This window comes from Macaca thibetana, chromosome 8, assembly GCF_024542745.1.
Source record: "Macaca thibetana thibetana isolate TM-01 chromosome 8, ASM2454274v1, whole genome shotgun sequence".
In the NCBI taxonomy this organism is placed as follows: Eukaryota; Metazoa; Chordata; class Mammalia; order Primates; family Cercopithecidae; genus Macaca; species Macaca thibetana.
Genome location: NC_065585.1, coordinates 6,963,139 through 6,982,626, shown reverse-complemented (window position 1 = coordinate 6,982,626; position 19,488 = coordinate 6,963,139). Strand labels below are relative to the sequence as shown.

Genomic DNA, 19,488 nt, shown 5'->3' with positions numbered 1-19,488 from the left:
TGGAAATGCCATGCTACAACATTCTATGCATAAACACTGTACACATGCAACTTTTGCCCATGTGCATATGTAATGTTTTGAAATTATTTCATGCACCGATCTGGCCATGCTCGGAGTAGGTATGAAGACAGGCAAGCACAGTACAATATGCTACATGTTGTCAGTTCTGTCCCTCCACTTAGGACATTCATAGAACCTCAGTGGTTCACATGATCTTGAACATGTTCTGGGAAAATTCACAGAAGGGAAGAATCAAACCATATGCATGGGCTGGGCACGGTGGCTCATGCCTGGAATCCCAGCACTTTGAGAGGCTGAGGAGGGTGGATAACCTGAGGTCAAGAGTTTGAGACCAGCCTGGCCAACATGGTGAAACCCCAGGTCTACTAAAAATTACAAAAATTAGCTGGGCTTGGTGGCAGGTGCCCGTAATCCCAGCTACTCAGGAGGCTGAGGCAGGAGAATCACTTAACCCCGGGAACCGGAAGTTGCAGCAAGCCGAGGTTGTGCCATTGCACTCCAGCCTGGGCAACAAGAGCAAGACTCCCTCTCGAATGAATGAATGAATAAATAAATAAATAAATAAATAAATAGACCTTCTACATTTGAACAAATAACTACTTGGGGAAGAAAAAGAAAACTAAGCCCCTATCATGTGCCTGGCACTATCTTCATTTGAGATTCACTAAAATCTTATGTAGATGGGATACACATTAGTATCCCTGTTGTAGAGGATTATATGGCTCAGGAACATTAAATGACTTCTGAAAGAAGGCGCAGTTAGAAAAATGTGAAGCCAGACTCCAAGTCTTCCTGGTGTAAGCCATAGTTTGCAGGTTTTCGACTTCCGGGTCCCACACCAGTCTCCCCTTGGGACCTCCTCCTTACTCTCTCCCATGCTCCTCAGTGAGAACCAAAGCTTAAACCTGCAGCCTTAGAGAAACTCCCTTGCGTGTGCTGATCTCTCCTGGAAAACTCCCTGCCCCTCCACCACACCTGCAATGGAAGGTAGGTCCCACATATCAGGGCTGCCTCCAAACTTCATACCTGATCAAGGGCTGCTGCAGAGCCACCAGGGCAGCATGGACGGTCACTGAGATCACAGACAGGTGGAAATAGTCGAACATGACCGGGACCTGGTGGTGCAGACCATTCCGGGGGTGGAAGTGCAGGCCAAGCGTGCGGCTGCTGACCATCGGTGCCCCGGCCACATCCCTCAACCTAGAAGGCAAGCATGTGAGCTCATGTGAGAAATGGTGGGTTGCCCCTGCTGTCATCCTAGCATATCTGTATTAAGCCTCTCCATTGGCCAAGCACCATGCATACATCGTCTTATTCAGTCCTGCAAGTGCTCTGCCTGGTAGAGATCATTTTTCCCATCACTGGCAGATGAGAAAACCAGGGTTCAGAGGTATTACTGGATATCACACAGCTGCTACACAACAGATCTGGTGACATGCTGCACTGTCAGGGACATCAAGCTCATGTGTCAGTGATGGATAGGAAGCACACACTAGCTTTTCAAGACTCTTCAACACTGAAGCCTCCTACTTTTTCCACTTCATTTTTATTTCCCCCATAGATGTCCAGATGTCCAGCGCTCTCCTCATAATGCTGCACTGACTGTGTGAGCCTATGTTTTTGAACAGATTCCTACCACTTAAGGGACTATGATTAATGCATCTTTATAATCCCAATACCTAGACTAGTATCTGGCAGGTATTGAGAATATAAATACAAATTAAAATGAACAATTGACTGACTGAATGAACAAAAGAATGAATGACACCCAAAGCACAGTGCTTAAATAATCTGACTAGTTTCATCAAGGGTTCCCCAATGTCTGCTCCAGTATTTTGTAATTGACATGTATCTGAGTCTAAGAGATTAAACCAACTGTCACAGCATCTTTGATGATTAAAAGAAGATTGGTTGTTACCTATATAAAACCTGGGGCCATGTTTGCCCCAGGAAGACCCAGCACTAATCTCAAATCCTGAGAACCAGTCATTTGGGCTGTGCAAATTTCTCTGAAGCAGAACACAAGGGAAACCTGGGAGGAGCATCTTTCATGAGGAGAGCAGAGAGGAAATGCTTGTCCTCCATCCATAGATAAGGAAATGAAGCACAGAAAGGGCCAGATGGAGGGAGCAGCCTCTGAAGACCCAACACCACGGGCTTTGCTTCCTTGAAACCCTTGTTGCTTGTGTGCAAACAAAGGCCAAGTGAAAGAGCCAGCTAAATTATTGGAGCTCAGGATGACTCCATAGATTGAATATGAATAATGAGCCCCTGGTACCAGAAAGAAATCTGTTGGGGAGAGGGTGAAGGGTCTACCCCATGAATCTCAGCAAGGTGTTAACATTTACATTATTTTTAATTCTGGCTACAATGTATTGAGAGCTTATTATGAACTGAACATGTACTTTTCCCTTTAATCCGCATGGCAATTATAGGAGGTATTTATTGGCATTATTCTGTTTGTAGACAAGGAAGTAAAGTCAACAAGAGTTAATTAAAGCCACAAGACAAAAATGTAATCTTGGACCAGGTCTTCCTGATTCACAGCTATTTCTGAGTTACTGCTCAATATTGCTTTGAATCCAGTCAGACCCAGGTTCCTATGAATCACAGATATATCCCTAGGGCTTGAACAACAGAATGTTAAATACATATCAGTGTAGCAAAGATGGCAAAAATGTTCACAAGAATTTAAGCCACATTAGTAAAAGTAAAGAATTAAGAATGAAGAGGTGGTAACTCTCCTGTGCTCTTAAAGAGATATATCCAAAATGGAGATAAAACTTAGGTCCTGGTGGTGGTGCAGGGAGGTCTCTAAGCTCTGAAATGATGGTGGTAAACTTGATTGCACTGATAGGACAGTGTCTGAGTTCTTATAAGGGAAATAAAGCAAACAAATTAAACAAACAAAAAACACACACAGAAATAGCCCTAGTATTTAACCTGGAAATGACATAAATAAGGTTTCTTTTTTATTTTTTTGAGATGGAGTCTCACTCTGTCACCCAGGCTGCCAGGCTGGAGTACTGTGGTGTAATCTCGGCTCACTGCAACCTCCGCCTCCTGGGTTCAAGAAAACCTCCCACCTCAACCTCCCAAGTAGCTGGGATTACAAGCCTGAGCCCACACCCAGCTAATTTTTGTATTTTTTAGTAGAGATGGGGTTTCACCATGTTGGCCAGGCTGGTCTTGAATTCCTGACCAAAAGTAATCCTCTTGCCTTGGCCTACCAAAGTGCTGGGATTACAGGTGAGAACCACCGTGCCTGGCCAAGAAGATTTCTTTTCTGAACTGCCATCCAGACTTGAGATTTGTCTGGGTGGTCACAAGAAATAAAACTGAAATCTACTGAGGGCAGATGCACAGGGATGAATCGTTCCTTGAAATAAAGAAGAATTTCCCAATCAGCAGAACTATTCAGGGCAGAATGGGCCATGATGTGAAGGAGTGAGGTTCCCATCCCTGTGCAAACAGGTTCTGATGGGTCTTTGCAGAGGAACAAGTACAAATACGAGATTAGAATAAAGCACAGTTTCCTCACCTCATAACATTGCTTTGGGGACCGATTCATGCTTTCTTGTGGTGGGAGGGGGCGCTGCTAACTTGTGCACTGTACGACGTGCAGCAGCATATCTGGCCTTCACTCACTAGACGGCAATATCTAAGTGTGACAATCCTGTCTGCTTCACACCATTCCTGGGACTTGTTCTAAGGCCCTAGAAGAGGTTGGCCTTCTTTCGGATCTATAAAGTCAGAAGTGAAGCCCTGCCCTTACTGTGCTCACATCTCCCCTCAAGCATCCTCCTCAGCTGTGATAACCAAACATGTCTCTGGGCAAGGCCACATGTCTCCAGGGGTCAGAATCCTCCCACCTGCATTGAGAACCACCAGAAAAGACAAATTTCAGGAGCTCTTCTGTCCCAATATGAGAGGCTCTGCTTCTCCATTTTGTTCCCACCCAGGCCTATATGATGCTAAAGAAGCCAGATGACTTGGTCATGTTTCAGAGCCTAATGTCCACCCCAGGATATGCCACGGATGCCTTGTCATCCTTAAACTCAATTTATGAAAATTTAAAAATGTGGCATTTTCAATCTTCCCCAGCCTCTGACTTCCTGTTCATCTTAGCTAATCTTATAGTTCATGAAAACCCTTATTATTATTATTATTAAGTGCTTGGGAGAGGAAGCAACACATTGAAGCCTGGCCTCACTTCCAGCTAAGAAGCCATAAAGAGCAAGAAGACATTTATCCATCAGATTGTGTACTTGGCCTGCTACATATATTGTCTCTCTTAATCATCAAACAGACCTATGAGGTATGTATTCTATAATGATATCTATTTTATAACTGAAGCTACTGAGATTTATGAAAGTGTGAGACTTCCCCAATGTTTTATAGTTAATGAGTGCAGAGTCTAGGTTGCTGAGTTTTATACACTTTGATTAAACCAGTCACCGGTATACAGGCTCTCCATTAACTACTGTTTTGCTGAACAGAAAGTCTCATTTACTGTGTACACTATGGCATATCAAAATGGAGGGCAGGTGGGAGGCTGATTTCTAGGCTGAGCTTGGAGTTAGCCGCAAGGTTCTGTGATGAATTGGAAATGTCTACCATAAAGCTATGAATGAATGTCTGGGAAGGAAGTGGAACAGAGTGATAGGGCGGGGTGGGTTACTGGAGGTGTTAATGACAGAAACCCCAGATGGTTAGAGGAAAATAGGAGCACCATAACGTCAGGGCTTTACTTCTGAGTTTATAGCTCAGGAAGAAGGCCAGCCTCTTTTAGGGCGTCTGAGTTCAGTATGGTGCTAGAACAAGTCCTGGCGATGGGGTGAAGCAGGTAGGATTCCTCAAGTCTCTACACTATCCTGCTAAGGAGAAAGCAGATGTGATGAGAAAGGCAGGTGGCCAGAGGGCTGGGGTCCAGATAGAGACAAAAATGAGGCATCTGTGAAGTTGAACCCAGACTGTGGCACGACCATGGACAGATACTCCTGCCAGCCCAGGGACCAGGCAAGACTGGCTACACATCAGTGGATGCCCCTTCTCAATTCCCATACACAATCAAGTCCCTAACACTTCAGTAGACATCCATCTTTGGTTCAAATCCCCTTGGACCCAACTCCTCATGTTATGAACAGTCCCATAACGGATTAGACAGATTTCAGAGATAGGACAGTCCTTGAGAAGGGGAAGAAGTTCTGCGAAGAAATCTGACCTTTTTTTATTGTTTTTTGTTTGGTTTGTTTTGTTTTTGAGACAGGGTCTTGCTCTGTAACCCAGGCTGGAGTGCAGTGGCACAATCATGACACACCGTAAACTTGAAGTCCTGGGCTCATGCAATCTTTCCACCTCAGCCTCCCAAAGTGCTGGGATAACAGGCATGAGCCACTGCCCCTGGCCACATCTGAACTTTGAAGGGATGAGGGAAACAGTTCTGCCAGCATTGACTCATCAGCTTCCCAACTCCCCATTCTCCAAAGGAAAAGGGGAAACATTTGTTGGAGAGGTTACAGAGACCAGAAGTGAAAATTGACTTTAATTTGCAGATAGTGGTCAGCGTGTGCTGAGATTCTGCTAACAGAACGGAGAAAGCAGGAGTTTTCCTCCCTTTGCCTAAGCCAAGAGAGGAGGTCTTCAAGGGAGATTGCCCTGTATCCCCTAGAACAGTGGGAATGCAGTTCCTAGTGCTCAACTCATTCTGCAAAGGCCATCAGGAGAGAAGCTGAGGGTGGCTGGATTGGTCTAAACAAAAGTGAGCAGGCTTGGCAGAGGAGGTTATGTGGAATGGGGGTTAAAGTGTCTGTGTCCATTTCCCATGGGCCAGATGAGTGTGCTTTGGAAAAGTATCCACCCCCAAAGAGCTTCTTGCAAGGAATGAGTCACCCAGCCTCTTGTGAGGCATCACTACATCAGATAACTGCAGGGACGGGGCTGGGTGAGAGTCTTCTGGTCAGGGGTACCTAAGGAGTCTATCTCTAAGGAATTCACAAGAACATCCTAAGGCCAATTCAGGGTTTACCATATGACAATCCTACTCACAAATGAACCCCTGCCCTTTTCTCCACTGTTTCCCTCCTTACTGTGCCTGACCCTGCAAAGCCTGCAAACTGCAGTGGGGAAGAAATGGGGATATGAAGTCCCCCACCATGCCCTGTTCCTACACTGGGAGTTTTCTACGCTAGGAAAGCCTGGATCTGGAGGTGAGGTAGAGAAAGGAGGCAACAGAAAGAAGTTATACAATGGATGAGGTTTAGAGTTCTGATATTATACTTCACTGGACTTTTCACACCTAAAAAAGGATGACTTACTCATTAGCGGAAATATCCCAGCTTAGTGGCCTGACAGCTCAGCCCAGGGTAGGAAGAAGAGGCCACAGAACAAGCCGAAAGAAAGCAGTTATGAGAAAGAAGAAAGTTGCCTCCTGCTTATTTAATGAGCAGGTTACAGATAAATGGAGTTTCAAGTTTCAGAGTTGAAACATAACAGCAGATATGTCACACAAAGACGTTGAATCCTGAGAGAATCTCCTTTGATTCAGAAGGGGATTTGCCATTTGTAGCTTCATAGGGTCGTTAATCTAAAACCCCCAATTATTATCACATTGTAAGATGTGTGAAGGTGTCAGACATGAGAAAGTGCCAGTTAATAAAGCCAACAAGTTATGAGATTTCTGTGTATGCATTTGAGCTGCCTGCCTAAAATGTATGTGGTTTGAAATGACCACACAAACTTTCTTAGCCCACACCCCTGAGTAAGGGACATTGCAGCTTATCAGGAGATGCTTATCTGAGAGACGTTCTGAGATTCATGGCCTATGAGACTATCCCAGGAGTAGGGAAGCGGGGAGGAGAGCATCGTGCTACTACAATTCAATAATTTCCATTTCCATGACACTCACTGCTGTTCACTGTCCGTAAAGTGCAGATCCACCTTGAGTTGAAAATCTACTTCACTCAGCGCATCTTCCATCTGCAAAAGAAACAAAGTCCAAGGGATTTCAGGAGTCAAATATTGTCCAAATGAAATACTTAGCTTGTCTACTTCCCAAAGTAGAGAAACACCATCTTGTCCAAAAATCAATGCCATTTATGCTGAAAGCAGAATTTCCATGTATGTTTCATGGAGTTCTGGGTGAACAGGATATCTGGGAGTATTACACAAAAAGAAAAAAAGAAGGGATTTACATACTCAGTTTGGGGAAAGTCAATTTGCAAAAAAAAAAAAAAATGCTAAACAAGTTTCTTTATTGCAGGACTTTCGAGAGTCTCATTTGGATTTGATCTAGAATCCCATTTGAGGCAAGAGTCAAGTGTTCTGTAGCACCTCCTTTGGGAAGGATGGAGCAGTGAACTCGCAGTGAAATTCCACTTGGCTAGCAATGGGATTAAGTCAGAACAATGTCATCTCTAACCCTCAGGCATCCTCTCAGGGCAGGCATCATGGCCCACGTGTCCAGAGGAGGAAGCTCATGTTTGGGAAAGCAGTCACTTCTTCAGGTGGCTCAGCTTCATAAGAAAGCAGCTTCTCCTTCCTGAGTCCAAGTGATCTCATTGTTCAGTTCCCACCTATGAGTGACTGATGTAAATGACGAGTTGATGGGTGCAGCACACCAACATGGCACAAGTATACATATGTAACAAACCTGCACGTTATGCACATGTACCCTACAACTTAAAGTATAATAATAATAAATAAATTTAAAAAAATAAATAAATAAAATAAAATAAAAAAAAAAGAAAGCAGCTTCTTCATTTTTGTCTTGAAATCCATTGTATTTAACCATTTTCACTTTAAGACACTGGCATTTTATGTCCTACCCATGGCCGCATTTATCCTTTGCTTTAAGAAAAAATAAAAAAAGAAAACATACTTTTTAAACACAGGAATCTTTATTCTTCCTGCCAGTTTCTCCTATATACCTGGAAGATGGTACCCCTAGTTCTCCTTTTTTAACATCACTCCCAACTCAAGGGGGTGTTACTTGCTAAATACCAGATCTCGCCACCACCTCTACTCAGAGGTCAGCCCAGGGTCAGTTCTACACACCTGTGATAGGACTTGGCCGCCTCCTCATTCACAGGCAGGATGGAGCCCTTTTTGTCTGTAACCACAAAATGCCGTGTCTTGTTTATCTTGGTATTTAACGGTGCCTATTACAATTTTGGAGGCGGTGTTATCACCTGGAAGCTTGTGAGCCAAGTATTGTCTGCTGATGTGTCTTGTTTAGTCCCCATAGTATTTTTGAAAATGTTTTCTACAAATTGCAAACATTTACAATTCAGGCAATTTCATATTTGTATTATGGGTTTTTAGCTTCTGCAAAAAAAACAAAAAACAAAGCAAAACAAAACCCTGGACTTGGGAGTGCTGGGCTGGCATTTAGAAACTCTGTTTCAGGGTTCAATCACCTGATCTGTTTCAGATCAGGTAATTGCTGTCCCTTCTACCACCATTCACAGTATTCACTGACACCCGTCTGACCTGCATCTAAAAGCCCCTGGCTATTTTCTTGTGTAGTGTTCCCAGTAATCCTTGTATGATTAAGAGAGAGACTAGTTTTAATTCATTCTTGATCCCTTGCTCCAGAAATAGTGTCTGCTACATAGAAAGTATCAATGCATCTTTGAGGAATAAATAAAGCTTTTTCCCCAATCCCCACCTTTTTTGGTTTTCATTTCTTTGCAAGAATCTCCTCACCTTCCTGAGATGGAAATATCTTACCCAAAGATCTCTTTGGAAATGTCTTCCTGGTTAAGCATAATTCATGGAGAGATATACAGATGGAATTTATCTTTAGGTCTCCAGGGTTTAAAATTTGTTATTTAAAAAAAAGCATTTAAAAGTTAACATTTTGCTGAATCCAAGTGCTATAAATAACTTCCTTTCCTAGCTTTGTTTTGCATAATCATGAACCTAGCTTCAAACACACAAGGAACGCATTGCAGCCTCTTGTCACCAGGAAGGGAGGGAGACTGGCAACGTAAGCTTCCCAACTACCTTCTGAGCACGCATTTGCCTGGGTAATGAAAATTCAATGTAAACTCCAGTTTTAAACTTGCTGCAGTTTCCTTAGGAACTGGGAGAGAAATCATTGGCCTGGATAAGCTGTGGCTAAATTGAGCTGGGCTATAACTTTACAATGCTTCAATGAATCTTATTTGCAAGATATTCCAGAATGAAGTCACTGCCTTTTCTAAACATTTATTCCATGGTTGGCTGTTGACTTCCTACCCACCCCCCCCTTCAAAAAGACACACACACACACACACACACACACACACCATACAAACATATGATTTTCCTTTATTCTGCATTATCTCAATTAGAGTCATCATCTCCATTCAAGGGTCATTTTCTCACAAACAGGAAGCAGTTCTGCGAACTAGTAGAAATAATATAAGAAGCTAATATTTACAGAAGAGTTATTATTTGGCAGGCAATAAACTATCATTATAAGTATACTATTTTATTTAACATGGATAAAACTATGAGTTAGGAAAGACTGTCCTGCATTTACCCATGAGGAAACTGAGGCTCCCTGTGGTAAAGGCATTTTCTCAAACTCAGTTAGTGAGAGTCCCACATCCCAGATGCTGTCAAGGGCTCCATTTCTTCAGCTTTCTTCCATGGTCATGTGTGTGTTCTAGGTTGGACGTTCTCTCACTGCTTGGTTTCAACTCATAATAGTGACTCTCTTGTTTTCTCCTCCATTCTTAACTACTATCTTGGGATTTGTTGCAGCCTGATAGCTAAGAGAGCAGCTTCTGAAATCAAGATACATGTGTACAACTCTTAGTTCTATCATTTCATATCTATGAGACCTGGGGCCAGTCAACCTCTCTGTTGTTTTCTCATCTGTAAAATGAGAGTAAAATAATTACATTTACTCACAAAGCATTGTTATTGTGTGAATTAAAATTTAAAAATGTACACAAAGGGCTTTGTTTACAATTGAACTGACAATTCTCAACAAAGGTTAGCTATTATTATTGTTGTCATTTTCAACCATAGGGGGCCCGGCCACATGAAGGACCCATTCTTCTACCAACTTCACATAGTGGTCCTGCACGCTGGTCGCAAACACAGACTTTATGATCAGAGGGCCCAGGTTCAAACCCTGGCTCTACAACTTCCAGGTGGTATGACTTCAGATAAATGCCTTCTCTAAGTCACTGTATCCTCATCTGTAAAACAGGAGTAGTAAAACACCTCTCACGTTGTTGCAATAATTCGATGAAATATTCCAGACAAACAAATCAGCACAGCGCCTGCCATACAGCACATACCTTGTAGGTATAAGATGCTGTTTGTTGGGGTTCAATCAGGCTGGTGGGAAAAATATGAAAGATAGAGTAATAGTCAAAAACTCTCTTGGAAGGCCTGAGAGTTTGCACAGCTTCAGATTGCTTGGCTGAAGGCAGCCAGGGTGTCTTTGCAGGAGCCAGAAAGATTAGGGTACAAGCACAGAAGAATGTGGGAAGTTAATCTTCCCATCCTGTTTACTTACATGGGCTTGAGACTAACCTTTGTCGTACCAGGCACACTTTACTGCCTCCTACTTGGTGGCCAGCAGAAGTTTACTACCCGCAAATGGTGTTTACTTTAGGCCTGAGAACCTGGCCTTTAATCTTTACCCTCTAGTGGTGTTTACTCACAACTTTTGTTAATTAGTCTTACTGAATAAATAAGAGCCTTACTAACCCATATGGGCCCAGTCGCAACTGTTTACAGAACTCAGCTTGGAGCCTTTAAGCAGCTCAGACCCTCAGCTGGACTGGCAAAGCAGAATATCTGCGTGTCAGCGTATGTTTCTTCATCCATCGCCGAATCAGGGGTCTGCAGGAACAGACCCCCTGCAGCTAGTGTCCCCGTGAAAGGAGCGCTGCCTCCGCTGTTAGTGCTAAGATCCTTGTGATTGTTCTTATAACTCATCCTCAACTCCTTTCACTCCCCAGTAGAAGCTTTTCTTCTCCCAACTACCCTGGACTATTAGTAACTCCAAGCCTATTTCATGCCCAAATCTTAGAGTCAACTTCCATTTATCATTCCTTTCTACATGATGCCTGCCATCTCCTATGCTCAACCTGAACCCAGTCCTAAGGGCTGCACTTGGCGGCCATGCAGCTCACCCTTTCAACTCACACAGTTTCCATTCACACAGTTACGACCTCTGCCATGATGCTCACCAAGACACCATGCACTATAGCAGCAACTGCCTGTACGCCCTTGGTCTCCTGGGCCCCATTTTCTATATTATTGCCAGACTGACCTTTCTAAATGCCAGGTCTCCTCCTTCTGTCCTGAAGGAGACTCCTACCTTTAAAAAAGGAAAAACATGACCTTCGGCAGAGTCTCTATGGCTCTCCATGCTGTGTCCTCAACCTTCCTTTCTAGCTTTGTGTCCCTGCCAGTTTCCAGCCCATTAGCAACAATGCTTTCTTCCCCAAATCTGCCTTCTGCTTTACTGCTTTTTATGGGCCTTGCTGTCTTCTGTCTCAGGGGCTCTTAACTGGTTACTGTGGAAATCTCGTCCATTTTTCTACTTATCAAAACTCTGAATCAACTCAGGCCCCTCTCTGCTTCCAGCAAACAAAAAAAAAAGAAAAAGAAAAAAACCCCACCTCTGTCTGAATCACTAGGTCTGGCATGGGCTCATGAATCTGCATTTTGTATGAGTACTGCCAGGGGACTGTGATGCCGGTGCAGCAAGGAATTACACTTTGGAAAATGCTTTTCCTTTTTAAGCCTATGAAAATGCAATCTTGCTCATAAAATGTGTTTAATATATAATCTTTTCCCCTTCTTCCTCAGAGTGGCAAGCATTTTGTTGTTAATAATTGTATCTGCTTTTTTGCTCTGCCTGCTAGGAGCTTAGCACTAAATGTATGATCACCATTAGCAAATATCCAGAGGGTGTCTGCGCATTTTGGTCCCCTACATTTACCCCAGCCTTTATTTTCCTGTATGTGTTTCTCCTCCACTCTGCCTCATTCCATTGCTAGCTTTTCTTTTTACTATTCTATGCATTTTGTAAGCCTTCCCAAATCTTCTGTGGGATTACACAGAGTATATAAATAAAATATACACACTACCTCCAGACTCACTCTTTGCAACTGTTATTATAACATCTCTTCCTACACCTTAACTTGTGATTAGTTCTGTCCATGGTCATCTCTTGCACTTATCTGTGACCTCAATGCATAACTGAATCTTCCTCATGTCTGAATTTCTGATAGCAGGTGGAATCACGTGTTTGGCGAATAGGCATTTCATAAATGTCTGTGGTTCACAATCATGTCTATGTGTATCCATTAACATAATTTCTGGCCGATTGGCTATAAGCAGTGTTTTGGTTGTCATAAGCAGACTGATACTAACTGGAAATGCATCCATTCCAAATATACAGTGTTTACAGACATATCCAATTAACTTTTATTATCCCTGATCTGTATATAGCAATTAGCTGTGACATTGTTTGCTGCCATATGGATTACCCCCAACACAATAACAAATTATTAGCTTACAGAGATAAGAAATTTGATAGGAAGAAGAAAACAACATGTAATATGAAACAGACTCCCCATTCAACTTGAGAACTAAGGTTGGCTACAACCTCACATGAGTTAAGGTTGAAGGTTGGGAAGGTCAAACTTGAAGGCTTTAAATTGTCAGGGACAAGAACAATTCTCTGACGGAATTAAATGGAGCAATGGCCAGGATACCTGACTAATACCCAAACCCAGCCTCCATCATTGGTTTGTCATAAGCATTCTGCCAGGGTAGCTCTTTGAGATCCATGTCCCAAAGGGCAAAGGCCCATGGGAAAAAATGGAGCACTGATTTCTTATTGGAGTTTGGGGAAGTGGACCTTGAGCTTGCAGTCTGTTTAACTGGGAGTTTATGACCACTCTAGGCAACCTAATGGTCTTGTTTCCTAAACTAAAGGTATCAACTTGAGTCCAGGAAGGAATTAGAGGATACACTCAAAATGAGGACTCTAGGTACAGTTTATTAAAGGGATTATTTACAAAGTGTGTGGAAGATTTAGAAAAAGCAACTAACAGCTGGGCGCAGTGGCTCACCCCTGTAATCCCAGCACTTTGGGAGGCTGAGGCGGGTGGATCACAAGGTCAGGAGTTTAAGACCAGCCTGGCCAACATAGTGAAACCCTGTCTCTACTAAAACTACAAAAAAAAAAAAAAAATAGCCAGGCGTGGTGGTAGGCAGCTGTAATCCCAGCTACTCAGGAGGCTGAGACAGGAGAATCACTTGAACCCTGGAAGCTGTAATCCCAGCTACTCAGGAGGCTGAGACAGGAGAATCACTTGAACCCTGGAGGCAGAGGTTGCAGTGAGCCGAGATCACGCCACTGCACTCCACCTGAGCGACAGTGCGAGATTCTGTCTAAAAAAAAAAAAAAAAAAAAAAAAAAAAGCAACTAACAATGGCTCAATTCCTCAAGATTAGTAACCTCAGGACCTCCTTATCACCCTAGGCATGAAGAATCAAGCAGAGACAGTGGCTATCAGAACTGGAGAGAAAGCTACATGGAGTGTGTCTCCCTGCCTGGAGCTGGGGCCTTTGGAAGAAGGACAGAGCAAGTGGTATGCTGGTAAAGGTTTAACAACTGGCTCTCTGAAGAAAAATAAAAAAACACTGATTTGTAGCATTGGCAGTTTCTCCTGTGTAAATGTTTTCATCACAATTGACTTCGAGCTATGAATGTGAAGTCACTAAATAAGGAGTTGGAAAGAAGTCTGTAGCGTGGCTATCAAAAGCTGATATAAGCAGACTCCAGCACACCACTGGACACAGCCAACCCTCCAGGACCCTGCAGGGAAGGAGCCTGGGGAATGAACACCCTGGGCCCATTCTCCTCGTAGTCACCTGCAGAAGCTCTCATAGGCTGAACTCAACGGAAACTAAAAGGTAAAGACATGACTGAGCAGTTCTTGCAGCCAGTCTCTGGGGGCATATAGCAGGTGGGAGAGCAGACAGGGGAAATGGTCAAGTAGTCAAAAGCTAGCCAGCATGGCTAATAGGAGCTTCATTTGTTCTTTTAAATTTTGATTACAGGTCAAGTATTTGCAGTCACTGTGATGGCATAAGGGAGACAGGGTCAGGTTAACTGAAGGCTCCAGTGAGTGAGGTGTGCCTTGAGGTATTGAAGCAGGCAACTGTGGTCTAGGCATGATACAGGGAGCCCAGGGCCATCAAACAGGGCGCATGGTGGATGCTTATCTCTGTTTGGAAAGAATAGTGTGCAAAGGGCCTAAAAAGAAGAGATTATAAGTTAAATTCATTCATTCAACAACTAGGTCATCCACTCCATGTCAGGTATCCACAAGGGTAGTCCTCTGGCTACTGGGGCACTCAGGATACAAAGAGAGATCCAGTCCTGTGGAGCTTGCAGACTGGGAGAGGGATGACAAAATTCTAAAATAAAAATTGTGCCATTGCACCATTCTAACAAAATCAGTGGATTTCTATTGCCCAAGAATAAGCCCTAATTTCCCTATCATGGCCCACAATGCTGGGCCTCCCTGCTCCATCTTCGTCTCCTGCTCCTTTGCCCTCCCTGTCTGTGCAAGTCACCTCAGCCTTAGTGCTCTTCCTGAAACACCCCAACGTCATTCCCACCTCAGGCTCTTTGTCCTTGCTGTGCTCTCCTCCAGAGCCGACATCTCCCTGAGCTCATGGCATGCCTGAATCTTCCTCCACAGTTGGGTCTCCGCAATTCTGCACTGGCTTCTCTGGGAGGCTCTCCTGTCTGTCACTTGTCCTCCAGGGAATAATCACCTTGGGTGAAGGTTGTGTTGAAAGTTGTGCTGAGTTCTTGACATTCTCAATATCTGAGTATCTGTCATGAGGCAACAGCCAGTCTTGCACAGCAGGACCATCATGAGGTATCTTCCACTTTGGGTACGGTTGTAGCTTCACGGGGCCTCCAGTGAGGGTGCAAACTCCTATACTCTTATCTCCCTCATGAGTGTGTCTCAGAGACTAGGGAGCTGAGTATGTAGCAGTGAGAAGGCTCAGTAATAGAATATGCATGATTGGTTTATTTAATTACATTGTGATATATTGATCTAATATTAGAATATAAGTCCAAAATGCCAGGGATATTTCATGTTCACTATTTTACCTTCAGCACAGAGTAGGTGCTTAGTGAGTGCTCAATAGATTTTTGAAAGGATAGATGGGTTAATGAATAAAGAATGAGTGACGCTTTTCAGTTTTAGCCACAAAGGGGAACCTGGTCACTACCTAGATAACAAAAGATGTGGACAAAAAGCCAAGAAGCCTGAGAGGAGAAAGATAACAGATGCCCAATAGGAGCTGTTATGCACACTACATGAGGAATGCAAGTAGTGGGGGCTCTAATTAGACCTTCCTAAAACAGGAATACTCTTTCAAATAATTCTCAATATATTCTAGCAGGAAAAAGTCAGCTCAAATGTGGCAACAGGTACACTTCAGTGAGGCTAGGGGAGGCAGATCAAAAGTTTGAGCTTCAGATATTCCTTTGAAATGTGTTAATCTGATGAACAGGAAATTTTCAATCAAGTTCCCAACTAATAAAGCGAGCTCCCCAAGGCCTCTGGGCTTGCAGTGATGCTGTTTCTCCTTCATTCGATGCCCTTCCTCTTTCTTTCTCTGGTGAATTCAGCATGTGCATCTGAAGCCAGCTCTTGTGCAAGCCTTGATGAACACCAGCTTTGTCATCTCCACAGAGATCATTGCTCACATCACCTACCAAGGTGTTTGCTTATATATCTGTTTTCCTGCTAAATTATCAACCCTTTCAAGGTAGAGTTCCTGCTGCCTTCTCCGGTTCTGTCCCTTATCCAAGGGTCCCACATTGAGCCCTGCAAAAAAACAGTTACTCAAAACCACGTGCTGATTGACTCATTGACAGAGGGCCTGAACAGATGCACAAATGGGCAAATGAGGAGGGAAGAAGAGACCCAGTAAATGAGTCAATGGAGACTGTCTGCACTTGAGACTACATGGAACAAGCAAATATATGAATTAAAAAAATGAGTAAAACAACAAATACATAAATAAGTGCATGAGTGCACTAAAAGCACTAATCTCTGTCAGATTTCAGAGCAAATCCATACCTTCTTCTTTCACCATTTACCTAGCAATGAGAGAGAACAGCCATGAGAGGGAATAGCCACTTGTGGCTGGTGGTAGATTCTTGACTTACCCTTTCACCACCTAAGAGCAAATGAACTCGGAAGACCACAGCATCATTTATGGGCACCTCTTCATTCCGGTATAAGATCTGAAAGACCCGGCTGTGCACGGTGCTGTCATGGACACAGGCTGAATGCAGGCTGCTGCTCTCTGCAAAACAAGAATCAGTTGGAACCCATGAACTCCAATACTGTCCTTTACCTGCAGCCCTGTCAGGTGTCTTTCCTGCTCAAGGAACTAATGGTCCCAAGCGGCCTTCCAATTTCCAAAGCTTAAAATCAGTTAATGAGACCTCACCATATGAATATTTCTGTTCATTGAGTTGGGCTGGTATCTCAGAAAAACCTTGTTCCATTCCTTACAAGCAATAAGATCTTGGCTAAGTCACTCATGCCGTGGGCAGTGCTCCTGGGCTGCTATGCAGTGCCTGCTCAACTTCTCACCTGTTCACCTGTGCCCTCCTCTGTGAAGCATTCCATAAACCTCCTCTCCCAGAAACAATGAGGAGAAGAACAGGGACTGAAAGACAGAAAACACCCTTCCTTCTACAAGGACTTCCTAGTGCCCATAGAATCTCTCCCTTCTCAAAGGTGCTGCTTGCACATCATGCATGTCGTGAGAACACTCTGTCTTGAGTTTTAGGAAAATGTGCTAATCCTACTGTATAATCCTACTGTATATCAAGTTTTAAAGGAATTGGTTTAGCTCTGTATCCTCCAATGCATTCTAGATATACCATATCCCTAAACAGTACTTCAAAGTTGAGTTATATTTCAAGAAGACAAATCTAGCCAATGCATCCACTGTCCAGGGTTATTTGGGGGAACAAATGGGTGAACTCTTCCAAATTACTTAACACACAAACTACACAGTTGGAGATACATGTAAAAAAAAATATATATATATATTCTAAAATAAATAACACTGTCCAGGGTTATTGTGGGGAAATAAATGGATGAACTCCTCCAAATTACTTAACACATAAACTATCCACTTGGATATACGTGTGTGTGTGTGTATATATATATATACACACACACATATATATACACACACACACATATACACACAAACATATGTTTATATACATATTCTAAAGTAAATAATACTAATATTTGTATAAGGCAACAATGACCTATTGATTACCTATTTATAACAGGGAACAACTATATGGCATTTTACAAGTTCTAAAGTGCTTTTCAATTGTGGTTACTTTCCTTAATTATCATAACAAACCCAAAAGGTAAATTTTACACCAGATGAAGAGACAAAGGGTCAAAGCAGAGGCAGGTGCCTAAATATGTACTTGTTGTGAATGTTTATGTCTCCCCAAGATGCAAATGTTCAAATCTAATCACCAATGTGATTATATTTGGAGGTGCAGCCTTTGGGAGGTAATCACATCATAAGGGTACAGCTCTCACATATGGGATTAATGTCCTTATAAAAAGAGGCCAGGGATCTGTTCCCCTCACCTTTCCCACCATGGAAGGATACAATGAGAGACGTCATCAATCTGCAAACCTGGAAAAGGGCCCTCACCAGAACCTGACCATGCTGGCTTCCTGATCTCAAACTTCCAGCCTCTAGAACTGTGAAAAATACATTTCTGTGGTCAATAAGGCACCCAGTTTATGGCATTTTGTTAGCAGACTTTGCTGGAGAATTGCTATATAATGAAGCATTGTGTAGATTCATCCTCACATCTACCTCTTTAATAAGAGAGAAAATGAAGTCTCCAGTGAATGAATAAAATGCATCTATTTCCTAGCAAAGGATGGGGACTCTATAAAACAGTACTGAAAGAATTAAATAGTTTGACTGAAATGGGAGCCAAGAAAAAAAAAAAAAAAAACAGCCCAACTAGCAAAGAAAAAATCCTAAGTATCTTGTACACTGTCTCTGGATGGGTCAAACAGTTTTTTGGAAACAGGGACACAGGATCACAGTCACCTCCCAATGCACAGTCACATCTAAACCAGCACCTACCTTGTAGCTTCAGAGCAAGGAATACAAAATATGTAAAATGCCAGGTTATTTCCAAGGCTGCTCAGATGTGCCTGCTCTAAGTTGCACTTTGTCATGAAGGCAATAAAATTACTGGCCTAATGCAGTTCTATTTAGACCTGCTGTATTCAAATTGATGGGCCTATTAAATAAAAATGATTCATGTGTGCAGATGCCTCTCTGTTTTTATTTGCTACACTAGCTCTTTCTATATCACTGTCAAGGCCCCGCTGATCTATAAGCCAGAATGACAACGTGGCAGCGGATGGATGGGGTAAATACCCTGAAGGTCAGAGCAGCCCTGAGCTGTCTGCTACCAGGAGGGACAGCCAGCAAAACAGTTCAATCACTTGCTGTCTTGGGCAAGTGACATCACCTCTTGGAACAGCAGCTTTCCATGTGAGAAATGGACACAGCCACACTGACCTTATGGGATCACTGTGGACACAGAGGATAAAATAGATCAAGCTCCTAAGACCAGGCACGCGCTGGGCATACAATATACAGTATGATGACTTTTTAATTGTGTTTGCAGAGAAAGTTCTGAGTACTTTCTGTTGAATAAATTGTCATTGGCCACATTTTTTATGGGAGATTAAGAGCCTCTGAATTTGAGCAGATTGGCAAACAGACCACAGGGCTTAACGGGTATTTACTGAAAATCACTAAATCCCGAGGTGCCCCATTAAGCCTGGGATAAGGCAGTTTTCATACCTTAGGAGACTTTCTGGGTCAACTCCCCACCACTATTAAATAGGGCATCACATAGAACAGGTGTCTTTTTAACAAGGGAAGGCTCACCAATCACAAGATAACTTCCCTGGGATGGAGATCACTGGGACAACACTCCCTGCTTCATTCCCATTGGGATTCTCCCTTCTTCACCAACAATCCACATGTGGATACCCGGCCCACTATCCTCTCTCCTCCTTCCTGGTGAAATCAGCACCCAGAGACAACCAAAGTACATACTCCCTCTACCCTTAAAGACTAACTCATACTTTGGGAAGGCAGCCTTTCCTAGCTATGTGTTAAATAGCCACTTTTCATTCTAGAGTATTTTTTATGTATTTTTAGGCAACAAGATTTCTATTCAAGTGGTCCAATGAGAAGGTGTAGACTAGAGTCTTCCTACATATCTGCCTTCTTCTTTTGTGTGTGTCAGCCTTGGTACCATGCATAAAAAGAGTTGAGACTTTAAGGGGAAAAAAAGAGATGAAAAGAAAATGGGTGGAAGAAGGAAAGGGA

The 19,488-nt window shown here is 43.0% G+C and overlaps 1 protein-coding gene across 8 annotated transcripts in view; it reads right to left on the bottom strand.

Moving 5' to 3' along the window:
- The window catches only part of FAM135B (family with sequence similarity 135 member B), a 360,700-nt gene that overhangs the window by 123,321 nt on the left and 217,891 nt on the right, over positions 1-19,488 (bottom strand). For all 8 annotated transcript variants that reach the window (XM_050802604.1, XM_050802605.1, XM_050802603.1 and 5 more), the window contains 3 exons: positions 16,244-16,383; positions 6,929-6,999; positions 1,048-1,221 (listed from right to left, as the gene is read on the bottom strand). In XM_050802604.1, coding sequence (XP_050658561.1) covers positions 1,048-1,221; positions 6,929-6,999; positions 16,244-16,383 — 385 coding nt within the window. The remainder of the gene's footprint in view (positions 1-1,047; positions 1,222-6,928; positions 7,000-16,243; positions 16,384-19,488) is intronic.